Source organism: Streptopelia decaocto, assembly GCF_964273445.1.
Source record: "Streptopelia decaocto genome assembly, chromosome: 19".
In the NCBI taxonomy this organism is placed as follows: Eukaryota; Metazoa; Chordata; class Aves; order Columbiformes; family Columbidae; genus Streptopelia; species Streptopelia decaocto.
In genome coordinates, this window is record NC_138674.1 from 2,097,836 (window position 1) to 2,115,763 (window position 17,928).

General features: G+C 59.6%; 1 protein-coding gene and 1 long non-coding RNA gene across 2 annotated transcripts; both read left to right on the plus strand.

Moving 5' to 3' along the window:
* Positions 1 to 364: 364 nt before the first annotated feature.
* Positions 365 to 1,905, plus strand: LOC309448031. Its single transcript, XR_014185714.1, has 3 exons — positions 365 to 664; positions 1,343 to 1,503; positions 1,614 to 1,905. It is a non-coding gene; the product is annotated as an uncharacterized lncRNA (long non-coding RNA).
* Positions 1,906 to 10,204: 8,299 nt separating this feature from the next.
* PIM1 (Pim-1 proto-oncogene, serine/threonine kinase) lies at positions 10,205 to 14,350 on the plus strand. Its single transcript, XM_082068983.1, has 6 exons — positions 10,205 to 10,522; positions 10,607 to 10,713; positions 10,803 to 10,853; positions 11,403 to 11,769; positions 12,429 to 12,605; positions 12,894 to 14,350. The coding sequence occupies exons 1-6, from the start codon at positions 10,441 to 10,443 to the stop codon at positions 13,049 to 13,051; spliced, it is 942 nt and encodes a 313-aa protein (XP_081925109.1). The 5' UTR covers positions 10,205 to 10,440; the 3' UTR covers positions 13,052 to 14,350.
* The last annotated feature ends 3,578 nt before the right edge of the window (positions 14,351 to 17,928 follow it).

A 17,928-nucleotide genomic window follows, 5' to 3' on the forward strand; every position in this document is an offset into this window, starting at 1 on the left:
GGGATGATGCCCTGGGAGCTGGAGATGCCCCAGCAGTGGAGATGAGCTGCATGGAGCTCGTGATGCCACGGCGGTCACCATCCTTTGGTGACCCAGCTGTCCCCTTCTCCGTCACCTCCTGTGCTTTCTGCCCTGGTACTGGGGACAGGTGGGAGGTGGCCACACGTTCCTGCTGTCCCCCGCTTGGCCTTTGGCTAACCCGCTGTGTTTTATTGCGCGAAAGCAAAAGCAGCGGCTGCTCTTGAAGAAGAGGCTGGTGCTGGTGCCTCGCTCAGCACCGCGGCTCCTCCCAGTGTCCTCGAGAAGCCCAAGGGTGACATATCTGCAAAAACGTCGCATGTTCCTCCCCATGCAGGACGTATCCGGCTGCGAGGATGCAGCTGGGGGGGCTCTGGGTGGTCACCATGGGGGATGCTCCTGTTTGTCCCCTCCTGGGACTCCTTGGTCCTGGCCATGCGTCACCTCCCACCGCCCTGTGCTGGGGGGGCAGCTGCTACGCTCAGATAATCTTCCAGGAATTTGCAATTCTTCTCCCAAAAGCCATTTCCTTCTTTGAATTTTGCAATGCGACCTGAAACAAAGCAGCATCCAGGGCTCAGCGCCTCGATAAGGCACCGCTGGGAAAAGCCTGGCTCTCCTCTCCAGCACCGGGCGCGAAGCTGTGGTGAGCTGATAAAGCCGAAAACACCGATTTCCCTGGAGCGGGAGCAACTCGGGAAGCATCTGTGCCCCTTCCCTCCCAGCGGCCGCAGGGACGGACGTGTCTGAGCGGGAGAGCCCCGGGCGCTGGGCCGGGGTGGCTTCCCGGCCCTGGGTGACCTCCCGGCATCACGTCATCTCTCTCCGCTCGGAGAGGCTGAGTTCACGTCTGGCCTCCCCAGGGCTGGGGATGGAGCCTGGTCCGCCCGCCCGGCCCGTGCCCTGGAGCGGGGGTGACGGCCACCTCCGCAGCACCAGCATCTCAGCTGGATGTGGGCTCAGCACCTGCTCTGGGGGACGGAACTGGGGTGTCCCGAGGCACCGCGCACCCCTGGCTCACCCCGAAGCCCCGGGTGCGGGACTCGCAGCCTTGAGTCGCCGTCGGGCAGCTGCCGGCCGGGAGGCACGGTGAGGGGCTGGCGCTGGGGATGCTTTCCCCGTGACTCACAGCATTCCGCGCAGGGCAGCGGCGGCCGCGGACACCCCGACAGCCCTCGCCGCCCCTGCCCTCCGCCTGAACTCCCCTGGCAAAGCAAAGTTCCCCCACACCGGCTGTGCTGGGCAGGGGGAGGCAGCGGGGTGCCCCCGATGGGGACGGGTGATGGAGCCCATGGGGGTATTTGTGCCTCTCTGTGATTTGCAGGTTTCCTCCTCTTCTGCTGCTGGTTCTGCAGAATCCTGAAGAGGAAAGGGCTCCCCGATGCAGCCACGGATGCTCCCCCAGCCCAGCTCAGCTCTGTGCCTCAGTTTCCCTGTGCCACGGAGAGGAGAATGTCACCAACCCCTCTGTTGCCATGGGTGGAGGTGAGAGGGTTCCAGCTCCTTCTTCTGCCCCAATTTGTGCACATCCCACCCCTCCTATGGCTCAGATTTCCCCCCACCTGAACTATTTCCCTTTGTCTTTTCAACTTGAGCCCTTTGCGCTCCTGGGGACCCTCGGGCTGCTCCCCCGGCACAATCCTGCATCTCACTGCATCCCACCAGCCCAGCTCGTCGCCATCCAGGTGACACATCACGAGTGGGTCAGTTCATTGTTGTAATTCCCCTTCCCAGCCAGGACCAGGGCAGGAGGAGCAGAGCTGGTGACAGCAAAGTGTCCCCGCAGCACAGGAACAGCCATGTCCCCGTGTCCCGCCAGCTGCCCCCGCGCTCAGCACGCAGGAATGCCGTGAGTTTGCAAAGTGGTTTCAGCGAGACGTTATCTAATGGAGGAGGAGGAGGAAGGCGGATTAAGCCAAACCCACACCACCGGCTTTCAATTAAACCAAGCGAATTTATGGCTTCTCCTTCTGACACAGTAAACAAACGCTCCGAGCGGCCGGTAGGGTCCTGACCCGGTGTTTCCCCCCCGTGCCCTGGCAGGCGACAGGAGCAGCATCCCATGGGTGGGAGCGACAAACCCTCTGGGCTTTGCATTATTTACCACTACGTGAAGTGCAGGGAAATGCGGGTGATGCTGCAGCGGGCAGCGTGCCCAGAGCCATCCCCAGGGACCTGGGCTGTGGATACAGGGAACGGATGGGGGAGAGGTGGGGACCTGGAAGAAGAAACACCCCAGCAGCATCTGCTGGATGGGAGACATGCAGAGAGCCTCAGGCTTTGAGAAGTGCAGGAGCGCCCTGATGGAGGGTGCTGCGGTCTGCTGCTCGGTGCAGGCAGCCCTGGGGCCGGGCCCAGCCCTCCCTGGCTGTCCCTCCATGTCCCTGCTCTGGTCCTGCACACCCCGGTGCCTCAGTTTCCCCCTCGGAGCAGGGAAGGGCACGGGCGTTCCGGGGGTGGCAGGAGCAGGGCGAGCCGGGCGAGTCGGATGAGCCAAGAGATGATCTCGCAACCAAAGCCAGGAGCATCCTGCTGGCACCGCGGCCAGGGCTGGGTGTGAGGTGCAGCCGCACGTGTGCCGGGGCACGTCTGGCACCCGCTGCCAGCAGCCCGGTCCTGCCCGGCTGCCTCCTCTGCCTGCGATGGGGGGATGGCAGCAGCCCCATCCCCTCATTCTGCACCAATGGGTCTGGTGGGATGAGAACGGTGCATCCTGACACTCCAACTCCAGCTCTGCCAGGCACCCAAGGCTCCCCAAGCTCTTGAGGTCACAGTGGAGGAGTCCTGGGCATCGTGTTGGTCCCTGGCTATGGGAGATGGGGCCATGGTAGCCAGGTTGGTGGCACAGGTGGCTCCCCAGCCACGCTGTGCCGCAGCAGCACCCGCGCCCCGGATGCAGGCACCTGGCCAGGAGGGTGACGGAGGAGCCGAGCGAGGCTGCCGGGTGACGTCCTGGCACTGCAGCTGACGTCCATGAAGGGGAAATCCCTCCCTAGAGCAAATAAGTGGCCAGGCTGTGCAAACCTGGCTTGGCGAGTGTCTCCTGGCAGGTATCTGGTCCCATCTGGCCGCTGTTTACCTGCCCGCTGGAATCCACCCCGCAAACTTCCTCCTGGAACAGCCCTGATAAGATGAAGGAGCCGCGCAGGGGGGACCCCGGTATCACCGCTGCCCCTGAGTCGGGGGGTGGTGATTCCTGGGGGACACCTCAGTCACCGCACAGGGTAACAGAGTGAATCCCAACAGCGTTTTGGGGGATGTGAGCACCCGGCTCCCACCAGCTCCCCAAGGCCGGGGCTGAACCCTTTTAACGCCATCCCAGCACTGAGCACCCCAGAAGCTGCAAATGGGTGTTCAGGGCTGCTGGGCCCCTTCCAGGCGGGTGTGGGCAGGTCACAGCATCCCCATCGCTGCCTCAGTTTCCCTCTGGGCTGGGTTCACCTGTCCCGCACGTCCCTCCCTGGCCCACGGCACCGGCTGCTGCGGCGTGCAGGGACCTGCGCCACGCGGGGAGGGGACCGAGCGGGGACATGCCCGGCCATGGCGCTGCCTGGTGCAGGCGGGACCCTGCCTGTCAGTGCCACTGCTGCTGGCTTCAAAGGCAGCCGGGACTGCTCCATCCCCCGAGAGACCTGACACACCTCACCGCACCTGCAGTGAAACGCATCCACGCTCCTGCAAGCACCTGGGTTTGCAGCACTCGGGGATGTATTTCCATCGCTACCCAGGGGAGACTGAGGCAGGGCAACGCAAGCCAGGTGGGAAGGATGGTGGCACAGCAGAGAGCAGCCCCGGCCCCGTGCTTGTTGTGAAAGCCGCCGGTTATCAGAGCGGCAGCGTCACGCTCGGAGCGAGCGGCTTCCAGGAAAGGAAGGAAGCGTGGGGTCACCCAGCCCCGCTGCGCCCTGTTCCAGCAAACAGCCCGGGCCTGCTGATAATGGGGCCGTGTCACCGGCCGCCCAGGAATCCGGAGCCGCCGGCCGCACATGCTGCCCGAAACGTGAGATTTCCCCGTTTCCTCACCCATCAAAGCCAGCCGCGGTGCTGGGGTAGTGGCAGCGGTGCTGATGCTGCGTGGCTCTTGCTCAGGGTGAGGAGCAGCATCACGCGTTGGCAATGCCCCAGTTCCACCCCAGTGCTTCTTGCTGGTGGGAACTGGGGTGGAACTGGGCTGGGTTTGCTGCTCTGGGGGGTGGGAGGGTGCTCGGGGGCATGTTTCCCGCCGGGCTGTCCCGGCACAAGGCAGGTAACCCAGGTGTGAGGTTGGACTGGGACGTATCAGGGCAAAAGGGGGCGCGATGGCAGGTGCACGCCTGGGTCCTCTCCCACCACCTCCTGCCAGACACGGTCTCAGAGGCCAGCAAACCAGCAGGGCACCGGGCATCCCACCGAAATAACGGGGGTGACCCCCTGCACCATCCTGCCACGCAAAGTGCCCCAGGAGGGAGCAGGGACTGGAGCCTGGAGCCTGCTCCACCCCGATACTGAGAATAATTACATGATTATGCGATTTGGAAGCAAAGTGCAGATTAATCTCTGATCTCGTTAGTCCGTGTTTTACCATCTGCTCCGCACAGGCAGGAGAAGCCCTCACCCCGCGGCGCAGCCGGGGAGAGGCGATGGGGAGAGCCGGCGTCCCGCGGCACAGCGGGACCTGGGTGCTTTAGGAAAGGTGAGCATGGGGACCCGAGCAGCACATGAGAAGCGGATGCCACCCAAGGCACCAGCTGTCACCCACGGCCGCTTGTCCCAGCCCCGATTCCTGGAAGCCGGGCCGGATCCGGCTGGGCCGGGGCAGGGCAGCGCTGCGGCTCCTCCTTTGACCAACACGGGCAGGCGGCAGCAGCGGCGGCCCTGCGGTCCTGGAGCTGCCGGGAGGGAGGTGCTGGGGTCCAAACCGTGGGGAGGGATTTAGTACAGTCCAGGTGGGATAAAGAGATGCAGGGATGGGACCAAGGGCACGCAGGGGGTCTGTGGCAGAGAAGGGGGTGGCCCTACGTCTCCTGGGCTCCTCAGGGGCTTCCCTCCACCTCCTCCACTTGGGATTTTTTCCCCAAACGGGCATGGAGGGTGAGATCTGCCTTTTATTATGCTCTTCCCAAGAAACCAGGTTGGAAACAGCGTTCGGCCTCCCCAGAGCCTCCCCGGATCCTTCCCTTGTCCAGCTCCAGACAAAACCCCTCTCCCGCTCCCGGGCCGCGTGTCGGAGAAAGGCCCAGGACAAGATGAAAGGGATTTCCCGGCTGACCTCCTCACCCCGCACTATTTGCGCCTCCTTTCCCGCACACAGACAGACATTTTTCCCATGCTCAGAGGGTCAGAGCCCTCCCTGCGCTCCCGGAGCAATGCCAGGAATGTACCTGGGGACAGGCAAGGGCTTCGCAGGGCGGAGCGGGGAGAGGAGACCTGGGCACCCCTGGTCCCCCATCAGCCACCAAAATAGTATTTATAACCCAAAGGTTCTTTTCACATGCAAAGACTCTGCAGAAAGACACCTGCTCTGCCGGGCAGGCTGGGGCGGTGCAGTCACCCTGAGCCTTGGGTGTCACTATATTTTGTGTCACTCCCTCCCTGCCCCTTTCCCAGGCACCGGGTGGGTGGCACAAACCCTCTTGCAAAAGCAAATTTGTTCCTGCCTGTGCACAGGGATGATCCGGGCGTCTGTAATTCAGGGGGATGGGAAAGCTCCGGGGGCCACGGGAGGACACGGCCCGGGAGCCACCCCAGGACACGCCACGTGTGCAGGGGACCGGCCATGGGGCCGTCGCTGCGGAGGGGCCATCGGGGAGGGATCCGCAGGGGCCGGGGCTGCCGCTCTGCCGTGCTGGCCGGGACGGGCTGCGGGCGCAGCGCGGGCTGGGGTCCCGGCATTGCCCCGGTGCGCCCCTCTTTCCCCTCTTGCTCTGCAAAAGGGTTTGCTTGTAAACAGCAGCCCCCGGGTAGCACTTTTAATCCCTCGCCTCTTGGCTATTATTCATCCCCAGCTAACCTGAAAGCCTCCCCCTTTTTCTGTGCGAGGCACCCCCAGAGCAGAGGAAATTCCTCAGCCCTGACGTGATGTGAAACACGAGCGGCTCGGCCCCAGCCGCCCCCTTCTCTGCCCCAACCTCGCCGGGGCCATTTCCCAACCCAGGTTTCCCTGTAGCATCCACTCCCCCCTCCTCTTTTTCCCCAACCACCCTTTTCTGCTTTAGACATTGTAACCCGAGAGGCTGGAAATGCAGCTCCTTTCATCTTCCATTTCCCACATCCTGAGAGTCTGGGGAGAAGGAGCCCACCCAGATGATGGAATCCCAAATATGTGGCTCCCTCCACCTCCCCGATCCCCTCGGCTGCCCCCCGTGCGGCTCCATTCACAAAGCAGATTAGCCATGCTGCCGCCTCCGTGCACACCTCGCCCAAAAAGCCCGCGCTAAAGCCAGCACACATGCAGGAAAAGAAAGAAAAATACAATTAAGAAGCAATGCCCATGTCTGCTCCTCCTGGGGTGCAGGATGCATCCGTGCATCTCCTGTCCCACTCGCAGTTCCCATCACCTCGATAAGCTGGAGGGTTTTGGCACCCAAAAGAAAACAACAAAAAGAAAACAAGGTGCTGGTTTAGAGGGATTTTGGGGCGCTCCAGCCCAGCAGTGGGGACTTTCCCCCTCCAGCCCCACGGTGGGACATGCGGTTCCCAAGCTGTCACTGCTGCGTTGGGATCTCTGTTGGGTCTGGGGGTTCCAGGGGACATGGAGGGGATGGGACACGCTGGGGTGCGCTGGCTCCTGGCAGCCATGGTCCCAACCCACACCTGGGGGAGCCCAGCACCTCCACAGCCCCCGGAGCCTCCACGCACCCCGGGATCGGCCGCATCCTGCTGGGCGATGCCCATCGCTTGCACCACGATGATGCTGTGCAACGCACACACTTTTTACTGCTTTTCCAAAGTCGCCAGTGAAACACTTTTCGCTGCCGGAGAGGTGACGTGAAGCAGGTGAGGGCGCATTGGGGGTGCCCCCGCCGCAGCACCCACAGCCTGGCCGAGGGCAGCGCCGCTTCCTCGCCGGCGTGCCGGGGATTGCTCACCGCGTGTTGCTCACCGCGCGTGGGTGGGAGCATCTTCGCTGGCCCCACTGGGGAAGGTTTCGCACTTTCCCCGAGCACCGGCAGGTCCGTGCTGCCGCTTCGCCCCACGCCCTGGGCCAGCCGGTTCTGCGGCGAGCGAGCCCGAGCCGAGGGAGCCACGGGGAGACGCTGCCAAGGTCACGCAATGACTCAAAGCTCACGTTAGGAAAACCACAGCCTTTCTGTGTCACGGCTTTAATGGCCCCGCAAACCTCCCCTCCTTCTTCCAGGGATGCTGCCCATCCGGAGGGGGATGCTGGTGGGGCTGATATGGGGCTGTGCTCCTGGCTTGGCATTGACCTTGCTGTTTTGTCTGCAGGACACTGGTGGAAACCTCAGTTTTAACACTCTATGGGCAGCAAATCTGCTCCCCCTCCACCCCAAGGAACTCCTGGGCAGCAAATTGCCCCTCTCTCCTCCTTGGGTCCCATCTTGGCCCTCCCCCTTTTCACCTATTTACTAATTGTGCTGGCAGGAAAGGCGACAGGGAGGAAATACAAAGTAAACTGCGAAAGCAACGCTGCAGCTCCAAGGGCCCAGCACAGCAATCAAGCGATAAAGCAGTAATTAAGCCTGATTATCATGCAAGGCAGCCCCGGTTAGACTGGAATGCCGCTGAAGAGCCCCAAAGCTGCCGGGATTGTTTGCAGGGCTGAGAACTGATTTTTCGATGTCTGCTGGGAGCTCGTCTCCCACAGATCTGCCACCAGCGCCGTGTGCCACCCTGGGGTCCTGCGAGAAGCAGGGAAGGTCCCACTTGGGTTTTTCCTCCTTGCAACCTCCTCCGAGTTGCAAAATGCTCCTTGGGGGCTCACACCAAGCGTTGGGGTGGAAAGAGGCAGCCTTGGCTCAGGGCTGCTGCTGCCTGGCTAGGGCAGGGCCTGCAGTTCTGCTTGGACATCCGTGTGTCCACGCAAGTGCAGATGTGCTAAAGGATGCTAAAGGGATGCTCTCCTGCACCCGCCATCCCCAGCGGCTTTCATTAGGAGGAAGAGGATCGGGGAAAGAGGTGATTCCTCCGGTTCAGGGCAATGTTTGTTTCATGTTAGCTTGAATGTCTGACACATCCCAATGGCCTCACCCCGGCTGGCAAGGGGAAAGGTGAGTATGTGGGATGGGCTTGGGGGGAAAAGGCGGCTCCCAGCCCTGGTTTGGGTCATTTAGGGAACAGGGATGTGTCTGGGTGATTTACTCTGGAAAGAGATGGATACAGCCGGGAAACAGGGCTGCATCCCCGCTCTGCACATGGAGAAACGTCTCCCCACCACCTCCAAGACCGGGGTTTCCCCAACCCAGAGGGGATGCAAGCCCTCCGTGCCGTGCCGGCAGGAAGAGGCGGCCACTGACTCAGTCCCCTGGGGAAATTAGCAGTTGTGCAGGTTTACGCACAAGGATGATTTGGCCCCACATCATCCAGGTTGCAAGACACACGCTGCTCCCTTCGACGTTAATTAGCAGGTGTGGGCAGAGCGAGGAAGGAGGCTGCACCTCCCCGGGAGGTGGGGAAGGCAGCCCCCAGGAAAGCCCTGCCGCTCCGGGATGAGCTTTGTTTGTCAATACAGAGTCTGGGTTTCCAGGGCAGCCCCTTCGGTACCTTTCATCATCTCGGCAAAGAATTTGATAATGAGTTTGGGGCCAGATGCTGAGTCACTTCATCCCATGGCTGAGCAGCGACTGGCAGAACCAGTTGTCCCAAATATGCCCAGGCGTCGGGTGGGAATAATGCAGGAGAAAGGTGCTGCCCGCCCCCCTCCGCTTGCGTCACCCCAAATAATAACAACAATATATTTAAAAAAAAGGAAGGTAGGAAGGCTGCTGCGTCAGATTCTCCACACTTTTCCCCAAATAAAAATGTCACCTTCTGGGTAAAAACCAATGTAGGTTTTTAGTTGCCTCAGCTTCTGAAAGAGGATGTGCAGACTTCTCGGTAAGTCTAAAAGAGGCAACGGCAGCAGCGAGCCCTTCCCGGCCGGCGCGAGGGCTGCGCCGCAGCCCCGTGGATGACTTGGGGGTTTGCGTTTTGGTTGTGTTTTATTCTTTTTTTAAAAAGAAATACTAAAGGAGTCGGGAGCTCACCAGCATTTCCAGTAAAACCCATTCGATTTCAAGCAATTCATCCCACAAGTATGTGTGGGATGCTGGGAACTCCTCGGTCTCGCTCGGGCGCGGGAGCCCAGATGGGCTTCGTCTGGAATAATTCAGCTCCCGGTGGCTGGAGCTCTTTGCTCTAAATGCTAATAGAGTGAGTAATCAGAGACCAACATCCAGTAAATAATTTATCTTATCTCTGGAACTCGGGAAAGCATCTCAGCCAGTGACTTTTGAGGAAAAGAAAAAAAAAAAAGGAAAGAAATTTTAAAAAGAGTCACCAACTGGGATCGCCACTTTTACTAGAAAAGGGAAAAGGTCAGACACCGGTTTGCTCGCGATGAAGTAACAGCGGCGTGGGATGAGCCAGCGGGATGGGGTCCAGGGGACACTGAGCACCACCGGGAAGTTGTGAGATTGCAGGAAAAAGTAATAAAGTGAAGAAGCCAAAAAATGTGGGGATTTTGATGTGGACATGGGGAGGAAGAGGAGCTCTGTGACTCCCACCCGCCGGGCTCTGCCAGGGATGCCGGAGCCGGCCGGGGAGAGCCCGATCCCGGGCCGGGCCGATCCCCCCGTGTCCTCGCCGCTCGGGTGGGTGTCCCCTTCATCCCCCCACCCACCCCACCTGCTTGCGCGCGTTTAGCGAACAATGCGCAAGGTTCAGCCTTGGCAACCGCGGCACGCGGGGACACTCCCGTTGCGAACGGGGCCGCGGACGGACGGACGAACAGCAGCAGCGGTTCTCCTTGCTCCGATCTCACTTTCTCTCCCACCCCACACTCCCCAAAAGCCCCCCGCCATGGAGCCCCGCACCCCCCACCCGCCTTTGGCGCCTTTTCCTTCCCGCCACGTCGTGGCCCGTCGCGGTCGCTCCTGTGCCCGGGTCTCTCCCTATTGGCTGTGGCGGCGCCGCATGAGTCACCGTGGTTGGTCCTGGCGCGGTGGCCCCGCCCCGCGGCGGTCCCCGGCCCGCCCCCGGCCCCCGCTACTCCCGGAGCCGGCTGGCGGCCGCCGCGCCACACCGGAGCGCGGCAGTGCGGGGAGCAGCCCCGCCGCGCCCGCTGCCTCCCCGCCCCGCTGCCGCCAGGCTACAGCCTCCACCTGCCCGGGCTCCCCCGCCCGACCTCAGCCGCTCGGCAGCCCGACCGCCGGAACCGAGGCACCGCTGCCCGGTCCGGTTCGGGAGGTGCCGGGACCGGCTACGAAATTGGGCGAGGGGACCGGGATGCTGCTCTCGAAAATTAACTCGTTGGCCCACCTACGTTCCGGGACCGGTGGGGAGTTACACAGCGCTAAGCTACAGCCAGGTACGAGAAATACGGCCCGGTTTTGCTCGGCCCGGTTCGGTTGGGGCCCCCGGCGGAGCGTTAACGGCCGCGTCTCGCCTGCAGGGAAAGAGAAGGAGCCGCTGGAGAAGCTGTACCAGGTGGGCCCGCTGCTGGGGAGCGGCGGCTTCGGCACGGTTTATTCGGGTATTCGCCTCTCCGACAGCACGCCGGTAAGCGGGGCCGGCGGCGGGGCGGAGGAGGAGCGGGGGGCGGCGGGGCGGGCGGCGTGTGCTCAGCCCGCCGCTCCCCTCGGTTGCAGGTGGCCATCAAACACGTAGCGCGGGACCGCATCTCCGAGTGGGGCGAGCTGGTGAGTGACCGCGGCCACCGGGACAAACCGGGGCGTCACGGGGGGGGCGAAAAGAGGAGGTGCCGGGAGGGTGGAAACGGGGACACGGCGCGGGGAGCGGGCGTGAGGTCACCGGGGGACGCGGAGCATCCCGGGTTGGGGGGATGCCCAGGCACCAGTGAGACCAGGCAGGGGGGCACCGGAGCATCCCCTGGGTGGGGGGATGCCCAGGCACCGGTGAGTCCAGGCAGGGGGGTACCGGAGCATCCCGGGTTGGGGGGATGCCCAGGCACCAGTGAGACCAGGCAGGAGGGTACCGGAGCATCCCGGGTTGGGGGGATGCCCAGGCACCAGTGAGACCAGGCAGGGGGGCACCGGAGCATCCCCTGGGTGGGGGGATGCCCAGGCACCAGTAGGACCAGGTAGGGGGGCACCAGGACTCCCCTGAGTGGGGGCGATGCCCAGGCAGCAGTGAAGCCAGACAAGGGGGCACCGGAGCATCCCAAGCCGGGGGTACCGGACTGCTGGGGCAGCATCAGCCCCGCTGACCACGTTGTGGTCCCCCCACAGCCCAGTGGCACCCGTGTGCCGATGGAGATCGTGCTGCTGAACAAGGTGGGATCTGGCTGCAGCGGCATCATCCACCTCCTCGACTGGTTTGAGCTGCCCGACAGCTTCGTGCTGGTGCTGGAGCGTCCAGAGCCCTCGCAGGATCTCTTCGACTTCATCACGGAGAGGGGGTTCCTGTCCGAGGAGCTGGCGCGGGGGCTTTTCCGCCAGGTGCTGGAGGCAGTGCAGCACTGCAACAACTGCGGCGTCCTGCACCGTGACATCAAGGACGAGAACATCATCATCGACCTCAACACCGGCGAGCTCAAGCTCATTGACTTCGGCTCCGGCACCTTCCTCAAGGACACAGCCTACACCAAATTTGACGGTGAGCCCACACCCGGTGGGATGCTCGCAGTACCAGGCATTGCACAGCCCAGCCTGGCTGGGCACCGGAGCTTCCTCCATTTGCTGGGGGGGTAATTAATAATTCAGCTGGCTGCCAAGTTGCTTTTTGGCGTGGGGCGGATGTTGTGAAACGGGAGCCGGCTCCTGGCCCTGCTGAGAGGCTCCACCACCCACCCTGCCCCGGGCTGGGGCGGGGGGAGCCGGCCCGACAAAAACAAACACCCATGGGGGTAGCAGAGGGGGGGTTGCAAAATGTGCGTGCCAGCCGGTTTGGTTTGCAGGCGTGGAAGGGCTTGGGCTGCTCCGCTCCCCTTGTTTGCCTTGGCTTATTTATATATATATATCTCTGGGTTTTTTTGGCCAAAGCAGGGGTGGAAGGCGTGGTTTTTCCCCACCCGTGGGGTTTTTTTTGCATGTAACGGTTGGGCCTTCCCCGCGCCCGTGCTGCCCTCTTCCGGCACCAGCGGCTTTTTTTTACAACTCAAAGTTTGTAAACAAGAGTCACGTGCTGGCGAGGGGGTGGCGGGTCACACCGCGTGTGTCCCCCGCCACCGGCGCAGCCCCCTGTCCCCATGGCTGCTCAGGCGAGGATGGGGAGCGGGCAGCATCCTCCTGACAAGCTCCGCCTGTATCCCATAGGAACGCGGGTGTACAGTCCGCCGGAGTGGATCCGCTGCCACCGCTACCACGGCCGTTCGGCGACGGTCTGGTCCCTGGGAGTGCTGCTCTACGACATGGTCTGCGGGGATGTCCCCTTTGAGCAGGACGAGGACATCATCCGGGGCCAGCTCTTCTTCCGACGGCGGGTTTCTCTAGGTGGGCACCCAGCTTCGCGGCAGGGGCAGGGGAGGATAACCGGTACCGGGCACGCAAGCATCCCGGTTTCATCCCGGTTTTACGCTACGGAGGCGGCTGATCTCCCGTGGTTAGCTGGAGGAGGTGGCACGTGTCCTGCCATCCTCTTTCCTCCTAAACAAATAATCACTTGGGAGGTTTGGGTGCAGCTCTGAGCACACCCAGCACGGCCTGGGCTCAGCAGACAGTGGTACAATATGGACGAGAACCTTCTCCAACTGACCGGCGGTTTCTGGTTTCTCTCCCCAGAGTGCCAGCATCTCATCAGGTGGTGTTTGTCCATGCGCCCCTCGGACAGGCCGTCTTTGGAAGACATTTTCAACCACAGTTGGCTGCGAGGCATTCACCTGCCTCAGGAGACAGCAGAGATCCACCTGCACAGTTTGATCCAGGAGCCTGGCAAGTAACAGCGTCACGCATCTCCTGGGCACAAGAAGCAAAGAAAATCAGACTTCTGCCTCGTGACCGTCACCGAGCGGGGATCATCAGATGGGAACACGCACATCTTGTCCCGGAGCTGGGCTGGAGACTTGTTCTTCCAAGCGCTGGTGGCCACCGTCCAACTCAGCTGTCCTGGGGTCCATCTGAACAACCCTTTTCTCATTTGACGTTTTGCCAGTCAATGGGGGTTTTTTGGGTTTTGGTTCTGGTTCTGGAGGCTCCCAAGTGTCTTCCTCACCTGCTGAATTTGGAACTGCAAGAGGATCAAAGACCTTATTGCGAGAAAAGCTTCAACCAGGGAAAACTGCTTGAGGGGAGGGCAGGTACCGCGGCCAAAGGCTGTCTCTCCTCCGCTGTCACCACGCTCGAGTGCCTTCAGTTGCGATCTGGGCTGTGCTGGAGGAAATACTTGAATTTTCCTACACTGCTGCTTTTCCAAGACTCGCCTGGGTATATAGTTCCTTTTCCCTTTTCAACAAGAAAAGGGGTCAGAAGATGGTCGGGAGCCCAGCGGGTGACGCGTTGCCTCCCGTGCCTGCAGCTCTTCTGGATTTTCTGGGGTTCTTTGCTTCCCTGTGCCCTCATGAATGCACAAACAATGCAAACCAACAGAGCTGTAAATATGTACAAAGCTCTATAGGAGCAAAGCTTGATGTACAGTTGTTAATAGTGATAACGTTTTACCTTGTTTCTTTGGGTTTTTTTTCCATTTTTTGTTTTTTAATTTATTTTCATGAATTTCTTTTTGTTTTTTTTTTTTTGGTTGTTTTTTGTTTTTTTTTTAAGAGAGAGTTCTAGCCAGTAGGATAACTTATTTATTTATTTATAATTCACGTGGGTTTGCAACCCATGCCTTGCTTCTACAGCTGCTGATCTCCCCCCGGTTTTCCATTCGGGTCTTCCCTCCGTGTCTGTCCTGTGTCCGTCCCCGGGTCCGTAGCGTTCCTGTCGGATGTCTGGCGGAGGTGCGGGGCGCCTGCCTGCTCCCCACCCGTCTGTGTACATAGTTCTGGTTGCTGTTGTTTCTGGCTGCTGTTATTTCTTCACCACGTGCAGATGAGTTTGCAGATGAGTTTTGTTTTTCCTCACGGGTGTCTTGTCTGGGGCTGGGGAGGGGGAGCCGGCCCAGGCTGTCCATGCTGTTGAGTCTTTATATGTAACCAAGTGTGTAGCCGGCAGGTTTTTTGTTAATAGTTAATATTGTACAGGGGAATTCAGAAATCTTATTTTTTTTATGCGGTTTTAAATAAAAATTAATGACTTGATGTGATGGAGTCATCCAGTTATTGCGGGGTGGGATGAAGGATGCTGGGACCGTGCGGGGTACCGGTGACCACACCGTAGCTAATGCGGGGACTACCAGTTCGTCTCCATTCGAGACTAACTCCAAAAGTCCCACCTTAACCAGGATGACCAAGCCGAAAACACGATGAGGAAGGCTGGATCCGGCCCTCGGTGGGGTGTTTCCAGCGCCGACCGCGCCTGCCAGGGCTCCTGGGAGAGATGAAAGGGATGTGGAGCCTTTTTCCTTTCCATTCATCCACAGGCTGGTGCGGAGCATGTGCTGGGGATGGTGAGTAAACAAAGATCAAAGCAGCTTTACGAAACACCGGATGTTGTCGGCTAAATTACATCTTGGTAAGGCAGATCCTGTTGCTCCGGCTCTGTTGGCGTGGAGCGGGTGTTGCATGCCGGCTGCCGGTGGTGAAGAAAGCCGCCAGCGGGCTGTCCCCACCTCCAGCTCGAACGCGGAGCGAGAGGAAGTTGATCTTCGGATTACGAGAAGTCGGTCACTATCAGTCAGCAGCGGTAATGCTTCGCTCGAGCTTTTAGCCTCCAAACTGTCAAACCCCACTTCTCAGCTCCACTTTGCTTTGGCTTCAGGGGCGTGGGGTTTTTTGGTTTGCTGTTTGTTTTGGTTTTTTCCTTGGGATTTTGTTTAATGTGCTGAATTTTGAAGCTCTGTTCCTGCTCTATCTCGTGGGGCACCTGCTGCCGGGTGCACGCAGGGCTGTGTGTCTCCTGCTCCGTGGAAGGGACACGTTTCCCCTTCTGCATGTTACTTTGCAACACCCCTAGCTACGTCTGATGCAGAACAGAACGGTCCTTTCTTTGCCTTACCCCAGGGTTTCTTGCTTAAAAACCCCTCGCTCAGGGAGTCTCCCCTTTCCCTGGGTCACCCCAGGCTTGCCAGCACCATTCTCCAAGCCATGGGGCTGCAGTCACGGGGTCCTGGAGCCACGTCCCAGGCTTGCAGGATGAGCTGGTGCGCTGTGTCACCGCTGGGCCTCTGCCTGCAGCAGAAAGTGTTAACTTGGTTTGTTTATTTTGCTGGTTTTTTTTCCTCAGCTGCATCTTTCATCTCCTCAGCGCCGCTAGAAGCAGGAAGTGCAGCTCCAAATGCCTTCAAAGTTTAGGCCTATTTTGAGATGTGGTTTGTATTGAACCTTCTTGCTTTTTCCCCTTGGCCATCTGGGAAGCTGCTCTTACACGAAAGCAAACTCCACCACCGTGCCAGGATCCCGAGCCCCTGGAGCGGCCACCGTCCCCCCCAGCACCACCAAAACGCTATCGCGGCCGCCCCGGCTGCAGGCTGAGCTTGGCCCACCCTTCCCGTAAACGCTCGCTAACTGCTGCGGCGTTTCTTAGAAAACGCGCCACAGAAAGGCCGAGCAGGTCCGGCAGAGGGCTGGGGTGCTGATAGTTGCTTCGTTTCCGCCTGTTGCTGACGATTTTGGCCCCGTGCTGCAGGAGGGGAACGGTGACATGGTGTCCCCTGGTGGGATCCCGCTGCCTGGGTGACAACTGGGTGCATGCAAGGTTTGGGTGTTGGAAAAGGAGCGGTGCGCACCAGCCTTCTGCTGCAGTAACACCATCATGAGGCCGAGAGCCACCAGGTTTGGGTCCCAGATGTCTGCCCCAGGGAAAGGACCGTGGTGGATGCGGTGGGAGAGCTGCAGACGGGCAGTCACAGCACTGGCTGCCCGCTGTTCCCTCCGCAATGCCCATCGCCATCCGCTTGGGTCCCGGAGGGGCCTGAAGAGCTGGAGACTTGGAGGTGGCATCTTGTCCTCTGTCTTGTTGCAGGGAAAACATCCAGGTGCTCCTGAGGTAGTGTCTGAAACACTTAGCTCCTGTGACTCACGGTGCCAAGGACCAATTTTAAACACCTGCTTTAGGATGGGGTGAATTATCAGCAAACCAGGTGTCCCACAGCTCCAGCTCCCTGGTAATGACTCCTTGGGGAAGTTGGTCTCTGAGTACTTTGCCGATGGCAATAGCATTATCTCCACAGGGCTTGTGGGGAAACTGAGGCACGATGCTTTGACTCACAGGAGATGTTTTGTGGTAGAGCTTGGGCTTGCTTGCCTTTCCCTGCCCTATTTCTCCTCCGGCTGGGACCAGCCGTGGAGGAACCTCCAGGTTCAGACATCCAGTGTTCCCCGGGCAGGGGATTTAGTCCTCCAGGAGCTGAGACCAAAGCCCCGCACCCCTGTCAGCATGAACCTGGGGTGAAACATGTCCCTTCCCACACCTCCTCCAAAAAAAAACCCACACTGTGACAGCAAGGGGGGGCAGGTGCTGGTTTCACGCACCTGGAGCCTCACTCAAGACTAAAGCCTCATGTTTTGGGGTTTACAAGGACCTTAATGACAGCGAGATCTGTGCTAACCCAGCCTCCGTGACACATCGAAACTGCATCACTGGGCCTGAAAGCCGGTGGGGTTTTTTTGTGAGGTAAAAACACTTTACTCACTGTAAAAAGGAAAAAAAAAAAAAATCAACCGCAAAACATTTCCAGTGTGTAAACTTGAGTCAAATTTAGCAGCTTCAGCTAAGGAAACATATTTTTTAAAGGGGTAATCAGAGTGTTTCTTTCATTGTATTCCAAGCTCTTGGTCCCCTTCCTCCAGGGTAATATTTTTCTGTTCTTAGTCACTGTGTTTATTACAGTTAGGAGGGGGTTAAGCGACCTGAAAAATGAAACAACAGCTCCTGTTTCAGACTGAAGCAGCCACTTCGGTTAACCTGAAATGACACACAGACGTGCGTGCATTTGAAAGGCGAGCGCGTTGCAGGGACGGAGATCTCACCCCACTGCCAAAGCTGTGAGAAAAACAGAAGCGGCGAAATGTCATTTCAGGTCAAGCACCGCTGAAGTTCTTCATCTTCATCCTCCCCAAAATGAGCAGGCAGGGCTGGGCTCCCCAGTACACGTGTGTGGGCTCATAAGCCATTGGTACCGATCCCAACGGAAGCCGCCCCCGCGCTGCCGACCGCATGGCAGGAATGTGCCACAGCAGCCATGGTCTCGGTGCCAGGCTACTGGTAGCAGATCTCTGGCTGTAGCATCCTTGTGCATGTGTGTCGCATGGTGCTTGTGTTGCTCTAAAAATCTTGTTTGCTTTTGGTCAGCACTTGAAGGGACTTACGATTATCACAAAATCGTAGAATCGTTTGGTTGGAAGAGACCCGTGAGACCATCAAGTCCAACCATAACCCACCCCTGGCACTGCCCCATGTCCTGAGAACCTCATGTCCGTCTGTCCAGCCCTCCAGGGATGGTGACTCCAGCACTGCCCTGGGCAGCCTGTTCCAATGCCCCACAGCCCTTTGGGGAAGAAATTGTTCCCCAGATCCAACCTCAACCTCCTCTGGTGCAACTTGAGGCCATTTTGTCTCATCTTATTGCTTGTTACTTGGGTCACTCTACTGTTTTTCTATCTGGGTGTTTCCAAACAAAGTCTTTGATAAAGCAAATAAATGAAGCATGAGAAGATGATGTGTGAAGTGTGAAAGCTCCTCCAAAGCGGATTTATCCCTCAGGCTGAGAGGGGAGAGC